Raw genomic sequence first — 24,806 nt, forward strand, 5'->3', positions numbered from 1 at the left:
CTATAGGTGTTTGTCCCTTGTCGCTATACAAACCCAATAGTCCCATGTTCAATTCCCCTTGTCCCTATACATCTTGTCCCTATACAGGCCCAAGGGGGTCTTGTAATGCTAATTCCCATTGTCCCTATAAATCTAGTCCCTATACAGGCCCGGGGCGTGGGGTGGGGTGTCTCTAATGTATTTCTCTATTGTCTCTATATCGCCCCCATACACTACTAGGGTCCAGCATCAAAACAAGTCATAGGAGTAATCTGAGTCAATGTTGGCACGCTGTATTGTTTATTCCCTTGATGTTGTTTTTAAATATTGAACTTGAGGGCGCCACGTGTGTTACTTTACGGACACAATTATCTTCCGATCTGCCCGCACATAGGGACATAGGGGCAAAGGGGAAGGGGCACTTGACCCCTCCACTATTTAACACCTAAACATGTTTTGGCCTACATCCGTAAAATATAACAGCTGACGAACTTTGGGAATAATATCGAAATAACAGTTAAAATAGTTACTGCATCGTTCTTGTCCACTGTTTGCTTTCTAATTTGCACGAATATTTCTTTTTTAAAAGTTTGGACGTTTAGTTATTAAGTGTGAATTAACTTAAACACGTAGTTCTTTCCCACAAGCATAATGAAATTGAAATTTTACAAAGTTTACTACGTCTCTTTTGTTTTTTTGTAGTTAAAATTGCATGTACAGATGTAAGTCATAATGCACAATGTGTATGTATTTTCAGCCAGCCATCCTATCCAAAAACATTTCATTCATGTTGTGGCAATTTTTAGCATTAGCAGCCAAGTATTTGTAATTTTGTATGTCAAGATTCTAAAAAAGAAAACAATATATTAAAATGAATCGCAAACTCACATTTATGATCTTTCCACGTATATCTGACAAAAAACCACTGAAATCTGAAACCTCACTGACCCTTTATTGTATGCTGTATCTTCAAAAAGGATACCGCACGACATCACACATGCTATCCTGGCATTTTCACAAACCATGTATGTATGTATGTATGCATCTCACTTCTCTCCGCAGGGGGTCATCGCCAAATCCAACCGATACATATTCTCCCTTTCTAATTCGTCCTCCATCTCTCTACTATCTTCCTTTCCCTCTCAAAACGATATTTCACCTTAACTTCCTTTCCCTACCCCCACCATCCTTATTCTTTCCCACAATTTACATTTATCGACCAAATTTATCACATACTTTCGCCTCTATTCTTCACAACTCAGCTGCACCACGCATGTCAGTTTCTTCTCAATGCTAATACTATCTATTCGCTTCCCTACAATTTTAGACAAACTCGCAGTCTTCAGGCCCTCACAATATACATTATGTGCATTGCACTAGTGACATTGACATCAGGGTGGGGCAGGGGTCTAGTATCTTTCTTTGCTCTGGTTTCATATCTTCACTCATGACATTGACCAGGTGGGGTGGGGTATCTTCCATCGATCTGTTTGCATGCGCCCATTCATCACATTGACAAAGTGGGGTAGGGTGGGTGGTTTGGGATTATCTTTATTTGGTCACTTTTGATCTGCCCATTCAAGAAATTGACAGGGTGCATTAAATGCAGACGTACTTAATTACGGTAAAGTTAGCAGAACATAGTCAAGACCCTTATTACTTCAGTCTCATAGTTTCTTTTGCTGCAGGTATTCCATGACTTTAAATTATCAAAGGCAAACTGTCAAAACTTTGGTTGCTAGATGTTTTGATGAAAATTTTAAGTTATGATTACTATACCTTCATAGTTGACTTTCATTCTTCCAATATATAGACAGAAGATAATTGAAAATCAAATGAAGATGAATAAGACTGAACATACAAACCAAAAGACCCAGCACACTAACAGAGAAGGATATGTCCATGTTGTAAGACCCAACACACTAACAGAGGATATGTCCCATGCTGTAAGACCCAACACAATAACAGGGAAGGATATGTCCATATTGTAAGACCCAACACACTAACAGAGAAGGATATGTCCATGTTTTAAGACTCAACACACCAACAAAAAGGGATATGTCCATGCTGTAAGACCCAACACACTAACAGAGAAGGATATGTCCCATGCTGTAAGACCCAACACAATAACAGAGAAGGATATGTCCATGTTTTAAGACCCAACACACTAACAGAGAAGGATATGTCCCATGCTGTAAGACCCAACACAATAACAGAGAAGGATATGTCCATATTGTAAGACCCAACACACTAACAGAGAAGGATATGTCCATGTTTTAAGACTCAACACACCAACAAAAAGGGATATGTCCATGCTGTAAGACCCAGCACACCAACAAAAAGGGATGTGTCCATGCTGTAAGACCCAACACACCAACAAAAATGGATATATCCATGCTGTAAGACCCAATACACAGGCAGAAAGGGATATATCCATGATGTAAGACCCAACACACGAAAAAAAGGAGATATGTCCAAGCTGTAAGACCCAACACACCAACAAAAAGGGATATGTCCATTCTGTAACACCCAACACACCAATAAAAAGGGATATCTCCATGCTATAAGACCCAACTTATGACACAGTCATGTTTCTCACAATACATTTTCTTGCAACAGTCATTTTCTCAATAACAGCTGTCTTCATACAATAGTCATTTACTTACAACAGTCATCTTCTCAATAACAGCTGTCTTCATACAACAGTCATTTTCTCAATAACAGCTGTATTCATACAACAGTCATTTTCTCAATAACAGCTGTCTTCATACAATAGTCATTTACTTACAACAGTCATTTTCTCAATAACAGCTGTCTTCATACAACAGTCATTTTCTCAATAACAGCTGTCTTCATACAACAGTCATTTACTTACAACAGTCATTTTCTCCGGTGGCCTAGTGGTTAGAGCGTCCGCCTCGGATGCGGGAGGTCGTGGGTTCGATCCCCGGCCGAGTCATACCAAAGACTTACAAAAACGGTACTAACAGCTGCCTCGCTTGGCGCTCAGCATTAAGAGGTTAGTGTTAGGACTGGTCGGCCCGGTGTCAGGATAATGTGACTGGGTGGGACATCATGCTACATGTCTGCGGCATGATGCCCCAGTGCTAGACATCACTATAAACTGCCACATTGCAGACATCGTAGCGATATGACTGAAAAATTGTTAAAGCTACGTTAAAAATCCAAATCACTCACAACATTCAGATACAATCTCAAGACTTTTGAAACAAGAAAGATACTGTCCAATATGAAAACAGATGGTCAGATATCAAAGCTCTGGAAGGTTTCTTAACCTTATATTGTACTGATATATTTAAGTATAAAAAATAAATGTGTTTTCTAATGCACTGGTTTTAAATTAGGGCAGGTAGGTTGTTGTTGTTGTTGTAGGGTTTAACGCCATTTTTCAGCACACGATAGGCTATACATGGCGGCCAGTATTAATGGTGGAGGAAGAACCCGGAAAAACCCCGGAAAGAACCACCGACCCGCGAGAAGCTACTGGCAAGCTTTCTCACATACCAACATTAGCCGAATCCGAGACTCGAACCCACGCAGACAGAGGTGAGATGGCAGTGATCCGTAACGGAGAGCGCTTTAGACCACTCGGGGCCCCGGGCAGGTAGGTAGGTAGACCAACAAGTAGGTATCCACTTTTATTTTCTGACATTACTGGTAGCTAATTAGTGTAGGTTGACCAACAAGTAGCTACCTGTAATGTCAGAAAAGAAGGATCGAAACCTACTTGTTGGTCTAGGTAGGTATTTTTAAAAAAAAATTTATTCGAGGATATTTTCTTTTCCTACGTTAATATTGGATATATTTCATCGTATGGTAAAACACAAAATCGGCTAAATTACGTCGTTTATGTACCACAAGATGAAATATGGCTGGTATTAACACAGGAAAAGAACAATTAATTTTTATTACATATTTTCGGGGTGGTTTTAGATCCTATCAGTTTCTGCCAAAAACAAAACAAAACCTAACCACGAGTATAAAGCTGGGAGCATGATTAAATAGTTCTCAAGAAAGGTCACATGATTCATTTTAATTTTTCACATATCATTATTTGATTTGTTTCCAAATGAGGTATATTTTTTGATGAAACCTCTTACATATAAAATCTGTTATAAAATCTTCACTTTGAACGTCAACAGTGTGTCTTTTAAGTTTTGTTTACACATAACGCGCGGAAGAATATGCTCACTGAACCGCGATTGCGTTAGACAAATTCAACTATATTGGAAACATTGAACCAGTAGACTTATAGCCAGTATAAAATTCTGACAATAGGAAGCAGAACTATGAAATGTTGAGTATGTTAGCTTTCGGAGGAATTATTGTGAATCAGTATTTTCTAATGGGCGTGTACTTCGTTTGGCATGTGTTGGCGACTGTGCACCATCCAAATGTGAAGTTGCCTTGTGCTGATGGATTTTAAGGGCTGTTGGCAATTCACAATTCAACACAGATGGGTGCGGGATGGTACTCTGATGGTGAAGAAAAGGCTAAAAGCATTATGGTAATATTGATGTCCCATTTGTTTCTGTTAAGTACCTTGTACCATTTAACGTGTGAATGAATAACCTCTAATAGAACAACTCCACATTGTTTTTGACCACATACTTTTTGATGGATTATTATACAGCAATATCGAGTATGTATGTAGTGAATATAAAATGCCACCGACATTTATGAATAATCCATGTAGTGACAAGGAGAAGTGGATTTTGAATAAAACTATTAATAATGTTTGCAAATAAAATGGATTCTAGTCAGTCCTGAACAACCTTGACAGTGGTTCTTAACAAAAAGGCATGAAGGCTTGTATAGGCTTTAAAGGAGACCAGAAACCAATGGAAATATAGAATAATAATAAAAGTACTATAGCAGAAAACCTTATTCTGAAGTATCATTTGCGACCGTAATGCCAATATTAAAATATTGGCCTATCTTCTAGGAGCTGAATTTCCGTGACCTCGTATGCAAAATTTCCGCGCCTATTCGGTTACTTTCGGGATGTGACGTCATAGTAGCGACTCCAGCAGCCCAAGTGGGAGTTGCCAGAGTAAAAGTCAATACCGTTTTGCGTTGCTTACGGGTAATAGAACATTAAGGAAAGCCTGTGGACACCATTTTTTTTTCTTTTCCAAAAGATAAAGGCATAATGAAAGAATGGATACATTATTACAAACGAGTCGAGTTCAAAGCAACACCATACAGCACTCTGTGCTCGTTACATTTCTCAAAGGACTGTTACGAGAGGGATTCTGAAAAAATGGCAGCTCAAGGATACGCAAATGCTAGGCTTAGACTAAAAGTTGGCGCTGTTCCAGACATAACGTTGAATATTTTAAATCCTGGGAAAAAAGCTAAACGTGCGAGTTACGAAAATAGGCAGAAGGCCGAGTAAGTGACCACAAAATGCAACAATCATTTCACAGATCTTTTATCTACACAAGCAGTGCTAAAAATAAATCTGATAGCCCGACACCCTGGGCCCCTCTGGTTTTAGTTCCAGCCCATTATGTATTCAAAGTGAGGTGCCCGTCTGGCTTGTCGAAGCAAAAATTGTTTGCCTGAGGAAGCTTTGATCGCGCTGGTGAAATAAATAATTGTATTTTCAAGATGTTGACATACATGCCTTAACACGGCACAATCTAAATCAAATCACTACTGTCGAAGGTGAAATTTAGATTTGATTTTAATCAAATAGAGGCTTTGCCAAAAATAAGATTCTGAACCTGTCGTGTTTTGAGAAAACACAATTTTCAGTAATCTTATAAAAATTACAAATTTAAAAAAAAAATCATTGTATACATGTAGTATGTATAAACGGTAATCTGCAATGATTGGAACTGACATAAAACTATTCCTTGGGCAGTTTAAATAGCAGCGATTAAAAGAAAAGAAGTCAAAGTTTCACATTAAATGACTGACAATAGAAACTGGGGGGTGGGTGACTATTGACTAAACCCCCAACCCCTTGCCCCAATGTGCGAGCGCCCATGGGACGTACCTTTTCTCCATGTGATACGCCTTATTATTCCCCCAGGGCAAGCCCATTTTGCATATGCTGGTCAGCTCTGGCTAAATTGCAAAATAGCTAAAGTTTTGATTTAAGTACGCAAACAATAAAGCCGGTGTGACTAATGAACACACTCCTTATCCTTGCATTGATCTTGTGAAAAGGACTGCCTTTCAGACATACTTCAAACAAACCACGTTCCACAGTGTGTGTATGTGTAAGCACCAGTAATTGATTGCCAAATAAACGATGCCTATTTTGTTGTTACTTACGATTCCATGGACTTCAGGTTTAAGTCTTAATGCATGTAACACTGTTTGCTGAACAAAATATGTATTCAGAATTAGTTCTTTAGGGCCACATATACTGCATGGTATATTTTGTTTTATTCCTTGTAATTTAATCATGGTATTTAAACTTTACATATACGGTAGAGGAATGTCAGGTGTTAACTGGCCAAGTTTCTTTGGCGGAAATGGAGATGCGATTTTGTTTGCTGAGAAAATTTCACAGTGATCATTCATTTAAGCTAATTGGTGACAATTTTATTCCTTTAATTTTTTTATACTATAGTACTGTTGTAGTTGTTTAAAAACAGCTGAAATTTACTTGAATAATGTTTAATTTTCACGTTCTATTTACTAAAGAAGAAAAAAAGAAAAAAAACTGTTGTGTGATATTAATTATTTCGTCCAGTGCCGGATTTAGACGTGTGTGCGTGTGATTTGAATTTTTAACGTAGCTTTAACAATTTTTCAGTCATATCACTACGATGTCTGCAGTGTGGAAGTTTAGACTGTGGATTGCATACGTTATATCTATTTATAAATGGTTTGGGGTTGGGTTTTTTTCTTCTGACAAATGAAAATTGACAGACATAATGCAATAATCGGGACTTCGCTGCGAAAAATTTAGAGATATTACGAGATCGGGATGTAGATGAGGAAATACCCCCAAAATCGGAGGTTTTTCTCCCGGCTTGACAGTTGACAGGTATGAACTGTCCGGGCTTTTGGAATTTCAGTCAGGGATTGAGTTTATTTAAGTCACCAGCCCGAGACCTGTGCCTAAAAAATTTCTTTTAGCACTGACCAGTACAGTACATTAACTATTATATCAGACTGCAGATTCAAGTTTTGAATGCGCAACCCAAATGTGGTCTCCTTCCGTCTGCCTCGCTCGCCAATGTTTGTTTGTATTCGAGGACTGGCTAGTATTGCGTCACGGTACCACGTGATCTGTCGTCTCATCAAAACTCGGAAAAACTCGGTAATTTACGGAATCGTGGTATCTTCCATGCAATAAAATCACTACCCGCTTACGATATTTAATTTATAAACATGACAGTCGAATTAAAATCGGTAGAGAATTAAATACGTAAAAGGAAAATTTTGATTTCTAGTCTCCTTTAAGTATTATGGTATGATAAAGACAATAACACAATTCTCCATGTATTTTAGTAATAATAATAATAATAATGAAATAATGCTAGTCCCAAACATTTTGATGTTCCCAAAAATGAAGAGTTAGAATATTCATTTTCTCTGCATATCGTTTCGTACATGCTGAACTGGTAATTCAGTTTTCTAAACATTAATTATTGAATCTTGAGTTTAGATCTTCATCCACTTTCTTGGTATCCTGATAATGGGTTGAAACCAAAATGTACAAAATCTATGGCTTTGGTCTAGTACTTCCCGGGCCCTACTAAATAATGCTAAGCCTGACAAAGCCCGAAACAACCTCACAAAGCCATTCAAATTAAAAAAGTGTATTTATATTGTTAATTATATTGATGAAAAATTAACCAAGCCGAAAGACTAGTTTTCAACATCTTTAAGCAGAATTAAATGACTGAAAATTGGGCGACAAATTTTAAAATCGAATAATGACAAAATAATAACAAAATCTGACAAAATTATATGTAAACTGTTTATTTATTTATAAATTGTTCAAATAAATTATTATCAACAGAAAATGCAATTGTTCAATATAACCTAATCACACAAAGTCTCAGAAAGCCTGGAAGTCATACAAGTCATATTAGACAAGTGTATTAATATTGTAAATTATATTTACTAATAAATTAACCAAACTGAAGGATTAGTATTCAACATAATTATGCCAACTTAAATAACTGAATAAAATTTGGCAGCAAAGTTTTAATTCGAATAATAAGAAAATCATATGTAAAATGTTTATTATTTGATAAATTGTTCATTTGAATGATTATCGAAAGAAAATGCAATATTTCAATATGTCCTAATAAAAAGCCCGACAAAGTCACACAAAACCTCACAAAGCCTGACAGAGTTGTGCAAAGTCATATTAGACAAATGTATATTGTAATTAATATTGATGAGTAAATTAACCAAACGGAAGGACTAGTTTCAGTGTAGTTATAAATAATGATAAAGTCCTGATAAAGTTTGAGAAAAACATTTTAAATGTTGGTTATTTATAACCTGTTCATTTGACTGGTTATCGAAACACAGGTTACCAAACTCAACAGACCTTTCGATCTTTCATGAGAAAGGCATACAAAGTCTGACAAACTTCACAAAGTCATACAAAGTGATAATAAAAATGTGTGCTATTGTTGTATGGTGTTTTTGTCACATAAATTACAAAAGAAATATTGGATTTACTACGCACACTATAATGAATGACTGGTAACTGGGAGACAAATTCCAAATTCATTGCATCTCAAAAAAACGCATACAGGGCCTGACAAAGTCTAACTGGAATGTTTATTATTTAAAAAGGTCTGTATATGATTAACTATCAGCAGAAATTTTTATTTTTCACACAGGAACACAATGTCATAAAATGGCATAATAAAAATGTGTTAATTGAGTTAAAGTTTGCACCGCCCTACTCACCTACTTGTAACTGTGAAAGGCCTTTACGCGTGTTAACCCTTTACCTCATAGAGTGTATGGATTTTAGCCCTTCCATATACATGTAGCTAAGTTACCCAGTGCAGTGCGCTATCAATAGAACACCTGTTACCTCTATTCAACTCCATACACATAGGCCTGACTGTCAACTGTTAAGCAGTGTAGTGTATGTTACGTTTAACAGCACTTTTAACCATTTTACATTTTTGGTATACATCTATTATGTTTGGAAAGATTTAAGAGTAAAATCCAATCATTATAGCTGTATAATTATTCTTCACAGAAGAATCTTTTATGTGCCTTAAAATCTTGAGAGAACTCGTTCACCGTCAAGTCAGTGAAGCTGCCTGACCAACCGTACCTGACATTTCTTATACTCGAAATCTACAAGTTCTTTGCATCTACATCACAAAATCATCAAAATTTAATAATGTATAGAAACTAATTGCTGCTTACATCAATATCAGAGCCTTTACCTAAGTTATTGAAGCTTTCATAGTTGTGATTCTAATCGTAAAAACTTGAGTAAGTACTGAACGAAATCGGCGACCTCCATGATTTTGGAGACTGGAGAATACGACCCAGTTGCTTTAAATAGTAGATTTTAACTAGAGCATAAACAGTGACCATGTGATCTGATGTAATGGTCATTCACACTAATGAATGTAGTATCAAATAGGGGTTTTCCCTGAAGGTTGCGCTACAAAAACCTGCTAAAAATGGCTGATGTTTACTGCAGGCGTTGAGAGGCGCTTATGTTAGAATGGTGTAGAGGCATCAAAAGGTGCTACCATGCGAATGGAGTAGAGGTGTCCAAAGGTGCTTGCATGAGGTAAAGCACAGGGGTTCGTTACAAAGAACATTTGGAAAATTCGTCCATGAATGAAATGATGGGGGTTCTAACCTGTAACAATACTGTTACCCCCATCTCTTGATTCATGGACGGATTCTCCCATTGTTGCAGGTTAGAACCCCCATCACTTGATTCATGGACGGATTCTCCAAATTTTCTTTGTAACAAACTCCTGTGGAATGCAGGAGCACTTCACTACCATATTCCATAAATTTTGTATCAACAGTAAATAATTTCCAGTATTGTAAGTTTACAAATGTTTCTATCCTTATACTGAGTTAAATAGATAATAAAAAAATAATCATAGACAACACAAACATTTTCTAATTCTGTTACATCTATTGATATAATTTTTGTGTCAACACTGCACATTTTCAAATATTGTAAGTAATTGCCATGTATTTGCCTATCTTGATCCTGTCGTTTTTTCTCCCAACACTCAACATAATTAAATATTTGTATAAATTGACACGAGTATGTTTCACTGTCAAGCAAAAGGAGGAAGAGAAGAATTAACAAAATAAAAAATTCGTCCTCCATTTGGGAAGATATTTGCATAAGCTTACACTAATTGTCATTAAACATTTTAGAATGTTACCATATTGTACAAATGATGATAAGATTAAAATGTTTGAAAAAATGCATGATTTAATATTTAACATAATTCACAGTAGTTATATAGGTCTCACCTCTGTCTGCATGAGTTCGAGTCTCAGCCTTGGCTAATGTTGGTACATGAGAAAGCCTGTCAGTAGCTTCTCGTGGGTTGGTGGTTCTTCCTGGGGTTTTCCAGGGTTCTTCCTCCACCAATTATACTGGCTGCCATGTATAGCTATCGTGTGCTCAAAAATGGCGTTAAACCCTACAACAACAACAACAACCAATCTTTGTGCAAGCCTCATTTCCTTTTTATACATCTCATGGTATATCATTGATACAGCATACATACTATACATAAAGTCTGCTAATTCCTTTGTTATTTTGCTCATAAATATGTCTTTAAATCATTTATAAATAATCAAATTATGTGATTAAACACAACCTTGCCTTACCTTAGCTGGGCAGTTAAATATTTCTATCAAGCTATTAGGAATTTTAATACAATCTTTAACATTTGCATATTTGGGTTTTGGTATAGTAAGCATTTTACTAACTTTTTCGTTTACTAATCTATGATAAGTTTGTTTATGTCATGTAGATACGGACAAACACTTTTTAATAATCAACATAATAATAATAATAATAATAATAATAACAGTATTTGGACTATTCATCGAGCTTTCATAGTTGTACACTTCACTGTTGGATGTACGAATGAACACACGACACTCATAAGGGTATTGTCTAGAAATAGTTTTTAATCATCAGATGTCAATCCATCACACTTTGCATGCATCCAACACTTGTAATTATCACAAAGAAAGGAACCACCACCACGATTAAGTCCACATACAGCACAATGCCAGTTTGTCTTTTGTCTTTTTCGAGCAGAAGCACTAGGCATTTTGGAATTTAAACTTATATAAAATGTTTGTTATATATAAACAAGAAATATAATTTAGAGAATGTAAAAGATATCCGATGAAGCTTAAACGGCATAACTTTTTTACTGATATACCAATATTTATGTGTCCCCTAGTATTAATAGGCATGATTTGGCATGTTGCATGCTTTTCATTGGTTAATTATTCAAAAATATATGGGTTTTACATTTTGGGGTTTACTTTTAAAGTTAGGAATGATAACAATACATTTTATGATGACTATGCATGATTTTGTCTGCCATTTTATGACATTGTGTTCCTGTATGAAAAATATCCCTTTCTGTTGATAATTTATCAGAACATATATTTTTTAAAAATAAACATTTTTCTTACGATTTTATCAGGATTTGTGTGCCATTATTATGCTTTGTCAAACATTGACATACATGTTGAGTTTGTCAACATGTTTGATAACTCAATAAGACGTACTTAAAAATATAGCATTTTATGTCCATAGCTTATTCAAGTAACGAATAAAAATACAAAACATTTCAAATATGATTTTTCTGACTTTGTTATCATCCAAATTAATTAATCTCCCAATTTGCGGTCTATTAATGGGGTATTGTATAGCCCTAGTCTTTTGCTTTGTTTGATTTATTCATCTATCTGATATTGCAACATAAATACACCTTCCAAATATGACTTTTCTGGCTTTGTGAACCTTTGCAATGTTGTGTTGAGGATAGACAAAAGTAGAGATTAAAAATTGATAACTCGCTATAACATATATTGGAAAAGTGCATTTTCTGTCCATAATCAGTCAAAAGAACAATTTATAAAATAATGACAAGCATTTTAAATATGATTGTGTCATGACTGTATCAATACGTCATCATTGTTCGAATATGAACTCTGTCGCCCAGTTTTCGGTAATTACTTTGGCATAATTATGTTGAAAACTAGTATTTTTGGTACGGGTAATTTATTCATCAATATAATTAACAATATAAGTACACTTGTTTGACTGTGTGGCTTTGTCAGGCTTAGCAGTATTTAGTAGGACCGTACTTTCCCTTTATGTAGGCTACCAGCAACATTTAGCTGCCTCTTTGTGTCCTGATTTATGTAGTCTTTGCAAATTATAAAAATTAATTATTGAGCATTCAAATGTCAAAACAAAACAACATAAAAACAAGTTATCACAATTATAGACAAATAATGTAACTGAATCACCACTAACATGTGCATAATTAATTGTATAAATAAGCGTCAGATATGTGGCCTATTCAACAGAATCCAAGGTAGAAAAGTTTGTTTTGCTCCTTTGATATTTTTTTATTCATGAAGCCATGATTGATTTTCTTGCGTTGCACCAAACTGAAGCTGTGGTCTTACATAGTGCTGTTATTTAGGCAGTAAGTTAGCGGCCTAAAAAAACACAAATATCAAGGGAACTATCTTGCATTGTAGGACTTGGGTTTTGGAGTCACTAGTAGGTAACAGTATTCACTCTTTGAAAATATCTTTGAAATTGACTTTTGTTGACCTTCATTGAGCTAGGAGTAATGTTTATAGTCTGGACATTTGTATATACACTTATTTGCATATTATGAAATGTTGGGATGTTGTAGTCATTCAGTTTCTGTAGTAAATGCTTCCTAGCAATGAGAAAAGAAGGTAGGCCTACAAATGGAGAATAAAAGCTTAAATACACCGGGATAGTTTAATTGGAAAAACAGCAGATTTTACGATCTGAAGATTCAGGTTCAAATCCTGATCACGGTTTCAAAAATGCTTTTATTCTCAACCGGCCACCCACAACAGTTTAGCTCGAGTAGAAAGGTACAGTTAAAAGTAATATCATAATCAAGCAGTCCTCTTTAATTCATTATTAATTTTGTGTGCTTTTTAATTGTTTAATATTATTGTTAAATTGTTTTAAAAAATGGGATATCTTGCAATACCGTAATCTGAGAAGAAACACTAATCAAAGGACACATTTAAATTGGTTGTATTTATGTAGTATTTTTAGAAGAAAAATATGTACCTTGAGATTTATGCTGACTATTTTGGTTACCCACAATTATACCTGTATAGCACAAGTTTCTAACATGTAAGTTTAAGATGGATTTTCATTTCTTTCATTATTGAATATACTTTGTTGATGCCCATTGGCACATTTTTGTGCCATGCCTGGCCACGACGTGGAGCTGATGGGTTCCCTGTCAGGAGAAATGGACTGTCCAACTCGAGCATCTCCTTGGGTAGCTTGGATTTTGAATAAATTGTACAACTGATTATTCTGGGATTTTGAATAAATTGTACAACTGATTATTCTGATTTCTTTAGAATTAAGGGTTTGGAAAGAAACAAAACTAATCTATATTCATTATGTTATTGTTTCATCATCCCAACATAAAACAGTTCAGCAAAGTAAAGTTGGAAGTTTTATTCTGTATACTGAAATGACTTTACATGCCAATTTCTATGAATCTAGAGTTGCCAGATTTGTTTACAATTATACATTTTGTGGTTAAGTGCATGATCATAAATATGACTTGGATGTTTTGGGAGAGCGTTGAAATAGAAACATCTGTTGATTTGAAAATGCATTATATTAGTTAAATGTTCTTTAATTCCATTCAGTAATGGTCATCTGTATACCTTGAAAAATTATAAATTAGATCCTGAATGACCTGGAAATTAATTGAAAACGTGGGAACAATGGGTGGGGGCCGCTGTGCCCCACTTTTTCCATATTCTAAAATGAAGACTGTAATGTAATAAATAGAATGTTTACAAAACTTTATGCAGAGTAAATGTATGCAAAATCTACAAAACTTCATGTATAAATATTTTACCAAAACCTCCACATTTCAGAAAGCAGAGATGTGCAGAAATTATTCACTATACAAACACAGAGATGTTTCTAATTTTTTCCTATAACAGGTGATGGGAGAATAAATTCACATGGTCACAGTGCCAGATACAGTACAGTAATGGACAAATAAGATTGTTATCACTATAAGTGGCAGGCAGGCATGAGAGACATCGTAAATCCTTTGGGATCGTGATGGTAATCAGTAATGAGGGGCATTCGGCTCAAGGTATTATTTACCTAGGCTATATAGATCTTCAGATAGCAACCATTTGGAGTAAGAATGCTTTTTTCTCATATAATTTTTTAAACTTCTTTATATGTATTTTTTATGTTTTCTTTGTCAGAGAAGAAGTAATTGCTTTTTTCATACTTTCCTGATTTTTCAACAGAAATTTTACCCTGATTCTAGCAGACTTAACGTTGTTGTTGTCGGGTTTAATGCCATTTTTTCAGCACAAGATAGGCTATACATGGTGGCCAGTATAATTGGTGGAGGAAGAACCCTGGAAAACCCCGGGAAGAACCACCGATCCACGAGAAGCTACTGGCAGGCTTTCTCACGTACCAACGTTAGCCGAATCTGAGAATCGAACTCACGCAGACAGAGGTGAGACGGCAGTGATCCGTAACAGTGAGCGCTTTAGACCACTCGGCTACTTGGGGCCCCCAGACTTAACATAAACATTGACATTTGTCACTGTCATCATTATTCGACTGAGAGAAATGATGATTAACAAGAACATGAGATTGTATAATGACTGACAGCAAATAAAAGCAAAACTGACCAATAAACTGACTAATAATGATGTAGAACACAAGTTCACGAGTCTTCCGCATAGATCCATTTATGCAGAGTTTGCATGCCCCCAAGTTGATGTGTGAAACATACTCATACATAATCTCATGACATGAGAAGTCCATTTTTTGTCTCTATAACTATTAAAGATTTTGAACAAGTTGGAAAGCTATCCAAAACTTTTAAAAACCAAGCATCCTACAATCCTTAAAAATCTCACTAAGTATTACAGCAATATCTCTTGAGCAGCTTTCAAAATACATTAATAAAGGGAGGTAATTGTTTGTCCTGGATGATTTTCTCTTAAAATCAACAGTTTCACATGATAAAAGGTCATCAGTACAAGTTACCATAAACATTTTTACAAGACAGTACAAGTTACCACGAACAGATATTTATAAGACAGTGCAAGTTACCATGAACATATTTACAAGAAAGTACAAGTTACCACAAACAGATATTCACAAGACAGTACAAGTTACCATGAACAGGGATTCAAAAGACAGTTAAGTTACCATGAGCAGATATTCACAAGTCTGCATGTGTATCGTGTTCTTTCAGAAATGGAAGAGATGTTTTGTGATAACTAGAAATAGAATAACCCACTGTACTTATGAAGGAAGCTAACAAGAAAATTGCTCAACTGTTTCTTCTTGATACCATTTGTAAACTTTTTAACCAGAGATTTGAGAAAGAAACAAAATTGTGGGTGAACTTTTCAACCAGACACTTATGAAGGCAAAACAATAATCACCAGAGATTTTAAGATCAGTGTATTCTTATTTATATTAGTAGGTACATTTTGGAATCCTTGAGTAACAGACATGAAAAGACATTTGGTTTAACTGTCTGGACTTGAGTCTAACTTACACCAGTAGGTAGGATCAATTTGGAATCCTTGAGTACCAGATGCATTAAGACATTTGGTTTAACTGTCTGGACTTGAGTCTAACTTACACCATTAGGTAGGATCAATTTGGAATCCTTGAGTACCAGATGCAGTAAGACATTTGATTTAACTGTCTGGACTTTATTCTAACTTACACCATTAGGTAGGATCAATTTGGAATCCTTGAGTACCAGATGCAGTAAGACATTTGGTTTAACTGTCTGGACTTTAGTCTAACTTACACCAGTAGGTAGGATCAATTTGGAATCCTTGAGTACCAGATGCAGTAAGACATTTGGTTTAACTGTCTGGACTTGAGTCTAACTTACACCAGTAGGTAGGATCAATTTGGAATCCTTGAGTACCAGATGCAGTAAGACATTTGGTTTAACTGTCTGGACTTGAGTCTAACTTACACCATTAGGTAGGATCAATTTGGAATCCTTGAGTACCAGATGCAGTAAGACATTTGGTTTAACTGCTGGACTTTATTCTAACTTACACTATTAGGTAGGATCAATTTGGAATCCTTGAGTACCAGATGCAGTAAGACATTTCGTTTAACTGTCTGGACTTGAGTCTAACTTACACCATTAGGTAGGATCAATTTGGAATCCTTGAGTACCAGATGCATTAAGACATTTGGTTTAACTGCTGGACTTTATTCTAACTTACACCATTAGGTAGGATCAATTTGGAATCCTTGAGTACCAGATGCAGTAAGACCAGCTTAGGTCAGGCACCATGGTGTGTCCACTTTACTCCAATTGCCTCAGCACTAAATAACCTAATTTGTTGATGTGTCATAAAACACCAAAATAAACAATCAGTTGTGATTGCCAGCACCTTTCTATACCTTTAAAGAACCAGTCTATAATGGATATTCTTCCTTTCAATTGAAATTTAATGCGACAGCAAAGTTTTTTACTGGCAAGTGTAAGAAAAAGAGCAAACAAAAATAAGTTTAAAATATGTGCTAATAAAAGAGAATGTGGATAGCATTTTTTTATTTTAACAATAGTTGAGAAAAGGGATCAATCATAAAACTGTTGCTCTACTTTCATTCTTACTTGCTTTATAATGCCCTAATGACGGTTCTCAACTATGACCAAACTGTCTCCCCTTTTCCATCTTTTTCAAAATTTACAAAAATCCTAGGTGCAACCTTGATAAAGTAAAATATTATACTTGATTGTAAAAGAAAATACAGTTTTGAAACGAATTGCATGGCTAAAGAAATCTAAACAAAATAGTGTGTTAACACAGAGATGAACGTGCATTTATTGAGCCTAAGTAAAACATTAATTTTTCTTCTAAACTTGAATAATAATTTAGTTTAGATAGTCTTACTATATTATGTAGGAGATTTGGTAGCTGGGCTGGTAGAGTACTAGACTCATAATCCAAGAATTGTGGGTTTGAAACCACCCAAGCCTGTTCAAGTTGGCCATCTTTGTGTTTTCTTGGGAAAAATACACTTAGATCCCATTTCCTTTCCACAATATAGTCAATACTATGTTAAAATGTTTTTAAAACTAACACAATAACTAAAAGAAGTGCCTGCTTGTTGAGTGACCTTCACCTTAGATGTCATTGATAAACTTCCAGCTGAAAATTATTGATCAATATGTACTTTTACAATGGTGGTCAGACACCAAATGACATCAAGAAAGGTTAATGGTGGCTATCATTACCAATGCAGGGGGTAGTACAAATTTATCCAATAGAGATCACTTTCATTGTTTTATCATAGCACATGCCATTAAATCTGGTTTACAGTGGATCACATCTCTTGGTTGGATTCATCTAAAACTATGTACATTAACATGAATTTGTTGTATACATTTCCTGGGGTGTCTATAAAATGGTCTTGCATTTACAGTAATAAAAGAAAACTGAAATACACTGAATAACCACCATTTTAAGGTAGTTGTAATAAAATTCTCAATAAGGCACAATGATCAAAGAACAGTGAAATACACTGAATAATAAACACGTGAAGCTATGTGTAACAAAATTCTCAGTAAAGACACTTTATAGCTTAAATAGCTGATACCTAACACAAATCTTTTCTGTTCAACCTCTGCATTTATGTAATGTATTACAAATGGTGCAGGGGGCCCCGAGTGGCCAAGTGGTGTAAAGCGCTCTCCGTTACGGATCACTGCCATCTCACCTATGTCTGCGTGGGTTCGAGTCTAGGATTTGGCCAATGTGGGTATGTGAGAAAGCTTGCCGGTAGCTTCTCGTGGGTCGGTGGTTCTTCCTGAGTTTTTCCCAGGTTTTTCCTCCACCATTAATACTGGCCGCCAAGCATAGCCTATTGTGTGCTGAAAAATGGCGTTAAACCCCACAACAACAACAACAAATGGTGCAAAGATATGTAACTTGTTCATTTTAGAGGGTCTATGCAAAGTAATCATTTCTGTAAATCAACAAAGACAATATGTTAAAAATATTTCCGATTGTTAATTGGTTTTTATCACACTGTCATTGGCACTTCCAGAGGTACATGTTCCAGCAATGAGAAATATTTCCCATCACTATTCTAGGTTAACACACTGTTCATTGGTACTTCCACAGGTTCATATTCCAGAAATCCTGCTATAAACTTAGTACACAGACAGAATATGCATAGAGTTTGTTACATCGTACCTCTTTGGAAGTCTGGTCCAAATGTCAGTTATGAGGAGTCCTACCTACAACTATTTTTTAATTATTTAATAGTGGTGTTGAGTCTGTTTGATGTTTTAGTATTGAATGAACAATTTATAGATTGTCTAAACTTAAATTTGGATTCAGGCTGTAAGGAGTTGTCAGTAGATCCATTGCACTACTTTCTAGATTTTTTTAATTCTCCCTTTGCACCTTAGTCATCAAAGAAAGCTTTTTCACCATTCACACTTGAATCGTCAAAAACCTTTCAACCATTCACACCTGAACCATTAAACAAAGCTTTTCCACTATTCACACCTGAGTCATGACAAAGTTTTTTTATCATCACTTGTTCACAATGTTCATGGCACAGTATTTATGATAGTCAATAAATTGTTGGACTTAGTACTGGTAAAGCTAGTCCGTAAGTCATTATAATTAAAGAATTTCACAATAAAATATACATTTTCATTTATCAAATTTAAAAAAGTGTTATCACCATTGTTATCATGCATCACTTTGTTGTAAATCAAATTTATTGCTATTTAGCCCTTTCTGTTATAAATTATCACACAGTTATTGCTATTTAGCACTTTCTGGTATAAATTATCACACAGTTATTGCTATTTAGCACTTTCTGGTCAGTAGCACATGGAATGGAGGTAGATAATGTCTGTTCAGGACCTAACTTTCTTTCTTCTACTGTCTGCTGATGCTGGACATCAAGATTGTTATATTCACAGTCCCACATAGGACTATCATTGTCAATTTAAGTTTTGTGGACTTTTGTCTGTTCCAATGCAGGTATAAATTATGCCTCGGCCAGCTTATTTCAATTTACTGAAAATAAAAAATGCATAATTAAAACTCCTGACAATACATATCTCGTGTATATGCAAAGCACATTGGATAGAGAAATAATCAACAATGTGCATTATCTAAAATATGTATGTCCTATCCAGCATAACAAAGTTAAGTCTTTTGGTTGCATATGAGATTATGTAAAGTTATATTTAGATCTTGTTGTGTATAGTTCAAATGATCACATACCAGAATAACACATGGAATGGCCAGTCCTTTGTGTATAGTTCTACTGATCACATACCAGAATAACACATGGAATGGCCTGTCCTTTGTGTATAGTTCTACTGATGACCAGAATAACACATGGAATGGCCAGTCCTTTGTGTATAGTTCTACTGGTGACCAGAATAACACATGGAATGGCCAGTCCTTTGTTTATAGTTCTACTGATCACATACCAGAATAACACATGGAATGGCCAGTCCTTTGTGTATAGTTCTACTAATCACATACCAGAATAACACATGGAATGGCCTGTCCTTTGTGTATAGCTCTACTGATCACATACCAGAATAACACATGGAATGGCCTGTCCTTTGTGTATAGCTCTACTGATCACATACCAGCATACCATTCAACACATGGAATGGCCTGTCCTTTGCCCATTAGCACAAGATAGTTATGCCTGCATGTCCTAAACTGCTTGGAGAATGGCCATGAAACTTCACTCGAAACATTCATCCCACAATCTACTTATTCTATATGAATAACGGTGCAGCTTGGACAGTCTGTCTGATCTTCTTGAAAATTATCAGTGCTAATCCTCATGAATGGATGGTCATATCGAAATGGGGATTTCACTTCAAGACTTTGTATGATGTCAAGTTAGTTTAAATGAAATTCTGATGATCTGCTGTACTTGTGACTGAAAGGGTGCAGGTTCAAATCCTACCATCGGTTCCACCTATGTCAGCTACTGTGGTGTCCCTAGGCAAGACACATTACTCCTATTGCCTTGGCATTAATAACATGGTCCACTAATCAAGAACAAACATGGATATAAACACATCATGGTCGTAGGAGACTATTTCACCAATGGACAAGGACAGAACAAGGAATATTTATGTCCTCACATCAACACAGCGGGGCTGAAATCTAACTTTTGGTGATTGATAGTATACTGATCAGCATTACACGAGTCAACCAGATCCCAACTTTCCCACAGACATGGCACTTTGAAACCTGAAATGAAAAATTACTATACAGCACATGCAAATGATCCATAAAATTAAACTGAATAAATAAACAAGTTTGCAATAAAAAGACTTAGAGTTTAGAGGTATTCTGGGGAGAAATGGATGGGTTTAAATCCAATTGGATTACAGCATCCACAAGAAGAATGCCAGTATTAAAGTGTTATAATAATTCATGTGCTGAAAATAGAAGTTCACATCTTAATAATTCAAGTGTCTTCATTATTTGGAAAGAAAGGTTTTGGAAATGGTATTTTAAATTTATTAGAAATTGTGGGATATTGAGTAGCTTTATTGTGAACTGAAATAAAACTTTGAAAATGTTGGTATCAAAAAGATCTTATAAACATGAAAATTCAAAGGCTTTATGATGGGCACTCATGTAATAGATTTATTAATGCCCACAAAAAATAATTCACTTTCTCATTATAAGCTTTGAAGGGCCCTGAGAGATCTAAAGCGCTCTCCGTTACGGATCACTGCCATCTCACCTCTGTCTGTGTGGGTTCGAGTCTCAGTTTCGGCCAATGTGGGTATGTGAGAAAGCTTGCCAGTAGCTTCTCGTGGGTCGGTGGTTCTTCCGGGGGTTTTCCCCGAGTTCTTCCTCCACCACTAATACTGGCTGCCATGCATAGCCTATCGTGTGCTGAAAAATGGCGTTAAACCCCACAACAACAACAACAACATTATAAGCTTTGCATTTGTCATTGTCAGGTCAGATTATAGTAAAGTTATATTATAGCACAGTTATATGCAACTTCCTTGTTATATTTGTGTACTCACATTACCATATCTGTGTACCAAAGAGAAGCCGAAGTAAAAAAACAAAAAACAAATCTGGATTAGAAAGCATATGAACCTTTAATAATCAGAATTATGTCACTAGTAGTAAACAGTCAGTGACATTCTGAAGGAAACAAAAAATGTAGTTGAATTGTCATACACTGATTCATATTAATTAATCCCAGTGGCTCAAAATAGTACATTTTCTTTTTCTATTAAAGGAACAAAGATTAGAAAATTGAGACAAGAACTTTTGTTTGACTTACCTGAGACAAATATGTGCAGGCAGTACCCAAAAAAACACATGTACAATCCAATGGTAGCTACATTCCTACCTCCTCTACCAGCACTGGAACAGTGTGCATGTCGATCTGGAAGAAAAGGGTAAATAATTTAAATCATACAAACACATGTAATTTCGTTTGGTCATACACATTAAATAACATTCACTGGCTTCAGTTGAATATGAAAAAGAACTTTGAAATTTGCGTCATTATTTAGTGACCGTATAATACTGTATTATATCAATCATTTTATTGTCAGAAACAAAGTACTTAAAATGTGATGTATTATAAATGGAAATAACTGAGTATACAGCATATATTTGTAGCAATTTTCAATACAAATCAGTTTACATAAGGTTGGATTAACATGTATGCATTATATATAATCAGAACCTGAAGATAGTTATGGTTAAATTTTCTTATCAGGGATGAGGAGTTGGCTGCATATCAAATATTGCATGTGCAGTCATGTGGAATATCATCTTCCAGGAACTTGTCCAATTATCCCCATTCTCTTCAGGGTTCTTCTGATGGGATGGAAAGTCAATTTTGGAAATAGGGTCTTGTATGGAGGAATTGGCAATATGTGATCAATATCATTACTCATCAGAAATGTTGAACTTCTAAATGGAATATGTCAAGGAGAAATCCACCTGAAGAGAAAACTAAGAATAGAAAGTTTATTTTATTCACATAAGATCAGTATTCTTGCAGTCGGACTGATGTCATAAAGTCACGTGTTCAACTTAACAACCCATCCGCCATATTTGTTTGGGGGACACGCTGGTGAAATATCGGAAACTCGAAAATTTCAGTCATTATATTAAATTAATCATGCAATTTATTGAAATGTCTTACCAATATCAAGACAGCTTGCCACTGGACGCACAACAGAGGTTCTCAGTAAAATTGAAATTGATTGCAATGAGTATTTGTCCTTATAAGGTGCCCGCTGATACCTGGATCAATGACCCGAAACAATGGCCGGCAATTGAATACCACAATGTTTATAACTACCTGATCAAACATCCATGTAAGTATTTATTGTATTTGACGGATGAATTAACGTGTTCAGATGAATGTAATTAATAATATTCTTAAATGTTACAAATAATGGTAACTTACAATACAAGGATGCTTGTAATTCCCATAGTGATAACGCTAGTATTGTAACTAAGCACTTGAAGAATAAAAAGAATGTACTATGTATTTTTTACATGTTCATTTATTAGATCCAACTTATTATTGTTGTTACATAATTACTGAAATTTAAAACAACTTATCATTTTTCTTTACAGGTATTTATTCTGCAGAGGCAATGGAGAACTATAGGTCTCTAGAAGCACACATTTTGTTTGTGTCCGGCTGGGTTCAGACTGTTTTCCACATGATGACTGACAGTGGAAATTATATTTTTAAAGCTGATGTGAAGCCCTCTTGGAGAGTGACTGAAGAACCCCACCACCCATGGGTTGCATTAAAAAAATCTGGACCTGTTATTGCAGCGCATTGTAACTGTATGGCTGGGTAAGTTCATTGTAATTTTGACATAAATTTAGACAATAAGCTCACAAGTTACCTACACAAGCAAACCATTTCTTTTCATTGTATACTGGAAAACATGGAAAAATTGCTGAAATACTTAAAAAGCCAAATCAATTTAAAGAAATTATCTGCATCTGTAGCCTTATACATCTGTATAGTTTAAGACTAATTTCACCAGATATAGATATATTATTTCATAATTTTTGAAAAACTTTTTGAAAAACTTTGTTCTCTTTATTATAGGTTGGGAGAGACTTGTTCCCACATCGGTGCATTACTGTTTAAAGTAGAAGCTGCAGTGCGACTGGGTTATACATCTAGCACCTGCACAGACCGCCCATGTGAGTGGAATGCTTGTTTTGTAAAAGATGTAGAACCAAAAAAAATATCCGAGATAAATTTTTACAAGACTGGTGCAAAAGAGACCCTTAAAAAATCTAAGAAAAAGATGAAAAGAGTGCCAGAACCAGCAACCGTTGAAGAGCAGAATCAGTTTCTTCAATCACTGGCTAGTTTGAATGAAACTTGTGTTGGTTTAAGTGCCTTTAAAGAGTACAGTGATAGGTTTGTCGCTCATGGACCTAAGCCTACTTGTAGTAAGTTGCCACTGTCCTTCCGAGGCTTCTACTCTGCCAAGAATGAGAAAACTGAAGGTTTGGAATTAACCAAGATGTGTGACTCTATTTATGAAAAATTACACGTAAGTGATGCTCAAAGGGTTTATGTTGAGGAAGTTACCAGAAACCAGTCATCATCTTTAGTTTGGCATGAACAGAGAGTTGGACGCATTACGGCATCAACAACCGGTGACTGTTTAAAAACCAGCATGTCAAATCCATCACCAGCTATAATTAAAAAAATCTGTGATACTTACAAAGGTCCAAAACGTGTTCCTGCTATAACTTGGGGTACACAACATGAAGATGATGCTTATAAGATGTACACCAACATTTACACACAATCAGGACCGACTCCAGATCACGTTCCATGTGGTAATGTGTATCTTAAAATTCCAACTCAGCATTTAGAAGGTAAGGTCCAGAAATCAGGCCTTTTTATTTGTAAAGACAGTCCATTCTTGGGAGCCTCTCCAGATGGTCTGGTGCAATGCAAGTGTTGTGGAACTGGTGTACTAGAAATTAAATGTTCCTATAAATATCTTGAAACACCACTAATTGATGCCTTAAGTGACACTGGATTTTATGTGGATAAAAACTTTGAACTAAAGAAGTCACACAAGTATTTTGCACAAGTTCAGATGCAAATTTATGTATGTAATAAAGACTTTGCAGATTTAGTAGTGTGGACACCTGTTGACTGCATTATTGTAAGAGTGAATCGGGACAGTGACTTCATAATTGAAATGCTACAAACTTTGCAATTGTTTTGGAAGAAAGACATCCTTCCTGAGCTAATCACAAGGAGATTGGAACTTAATGATCAAGCTGAATGTAGCAATAAAGCTGACAAAGAGAACATGCCTTCTGACAGTACCAAATCCTATTGTGTGTGTGAAACAAAAACCAAGTTGGATAACATGGTTGGTTGTGATCATTGTGATGAGTGGTTTCATATCAAATGCATAGGACTAAAGTGTCTGCCAAAATCAAAAACTTGGTATTGTGGAGAATGCCGGAAATTGGTGAAAACATGAAACAGACAC

At 35.5% G+C, this 24,806-nt stretch overlaps 1 protein-coding gene and 2 long non-coding RNA genes across 4 annotated transcripts; 2 read left to right on the forward strand and 1 right to left on the reverse strand.

Annotated features, from left to right (window-relative positions):
• Positions 1-4,203: 4,203 nt before the first annotated feature.
• LOC149787238 (uncharacterized) lies at positions 4,204-14,409 on the forward strand. Its single transcript, XR_016425134.1, has 2 exons — positions 4,204-4,507; positions 14,203-14,409. It is a non-coding gene; the product is annotated as an uncharacterized LOC149787238 (long non-coding RNA).
• On the reverse strand, positions 7,932-22,122 carry LOC149787239 (uncharacterized). Its single transcript, XR_016425133.1, has 3 exons — positions 21,992-22,122; positions 21,581-21,685; positions 7,932-20,520 (listed from the first exon to the last, which is right to left on the reverse strand). It is a non-coding gene; the product is annotated as an uncharacterized LOC149787239 (long non-coding RNA).
• Positions 21,565-24,804, forward strand: LOC149787240 (uncharacterized). Of its 2 annotated transcripts, none has more exons than XM_089977743.1 (3): positions 21,565-21,698; positions 22,897-23,125; positions 23,387-24,804. In XM_089977743.1, exons 2-3 carry the CDS (start codon positions 22,917-22,919, stop codon positions 24,795-24,797), a joined length of 1,620 nt encoding a protein of 539 aa, XP_089833869.1. In that variant the 5' UTR covers positions 21,565-21,698; positions 22,897-22,916; the 3' UTR covers positions 24,798-24,804. The 2 variants fall into 2 exon arrangements, with proteins under 2 accessions (XP_089833869.1, XP_089833868.1); XM_089977742.1 differs by lacking the exon at positions 21,565-21,698 and adding an exon at positions 22,433-22,631.
• Positions 24,805-24,806: the final 2 nt, after the last annotated feature.

Source organism: Sinohyriopsis cumingii, chromosome 12 (assembly GCF_028554795.1).
Source record: "Sinohyriopsis cumingii isolate HCF-2022 chromosome 12, ASM2855479v2, whole genome shotgun sequence".
NCBI classification, from domain to species: domain Eukaryota; kingdom Metazoa; phylum Mollusca; class Bivalvia; order Unionida; family Unionidae; genus Sinohyriopsis; species Sinohyriopsis cumingii.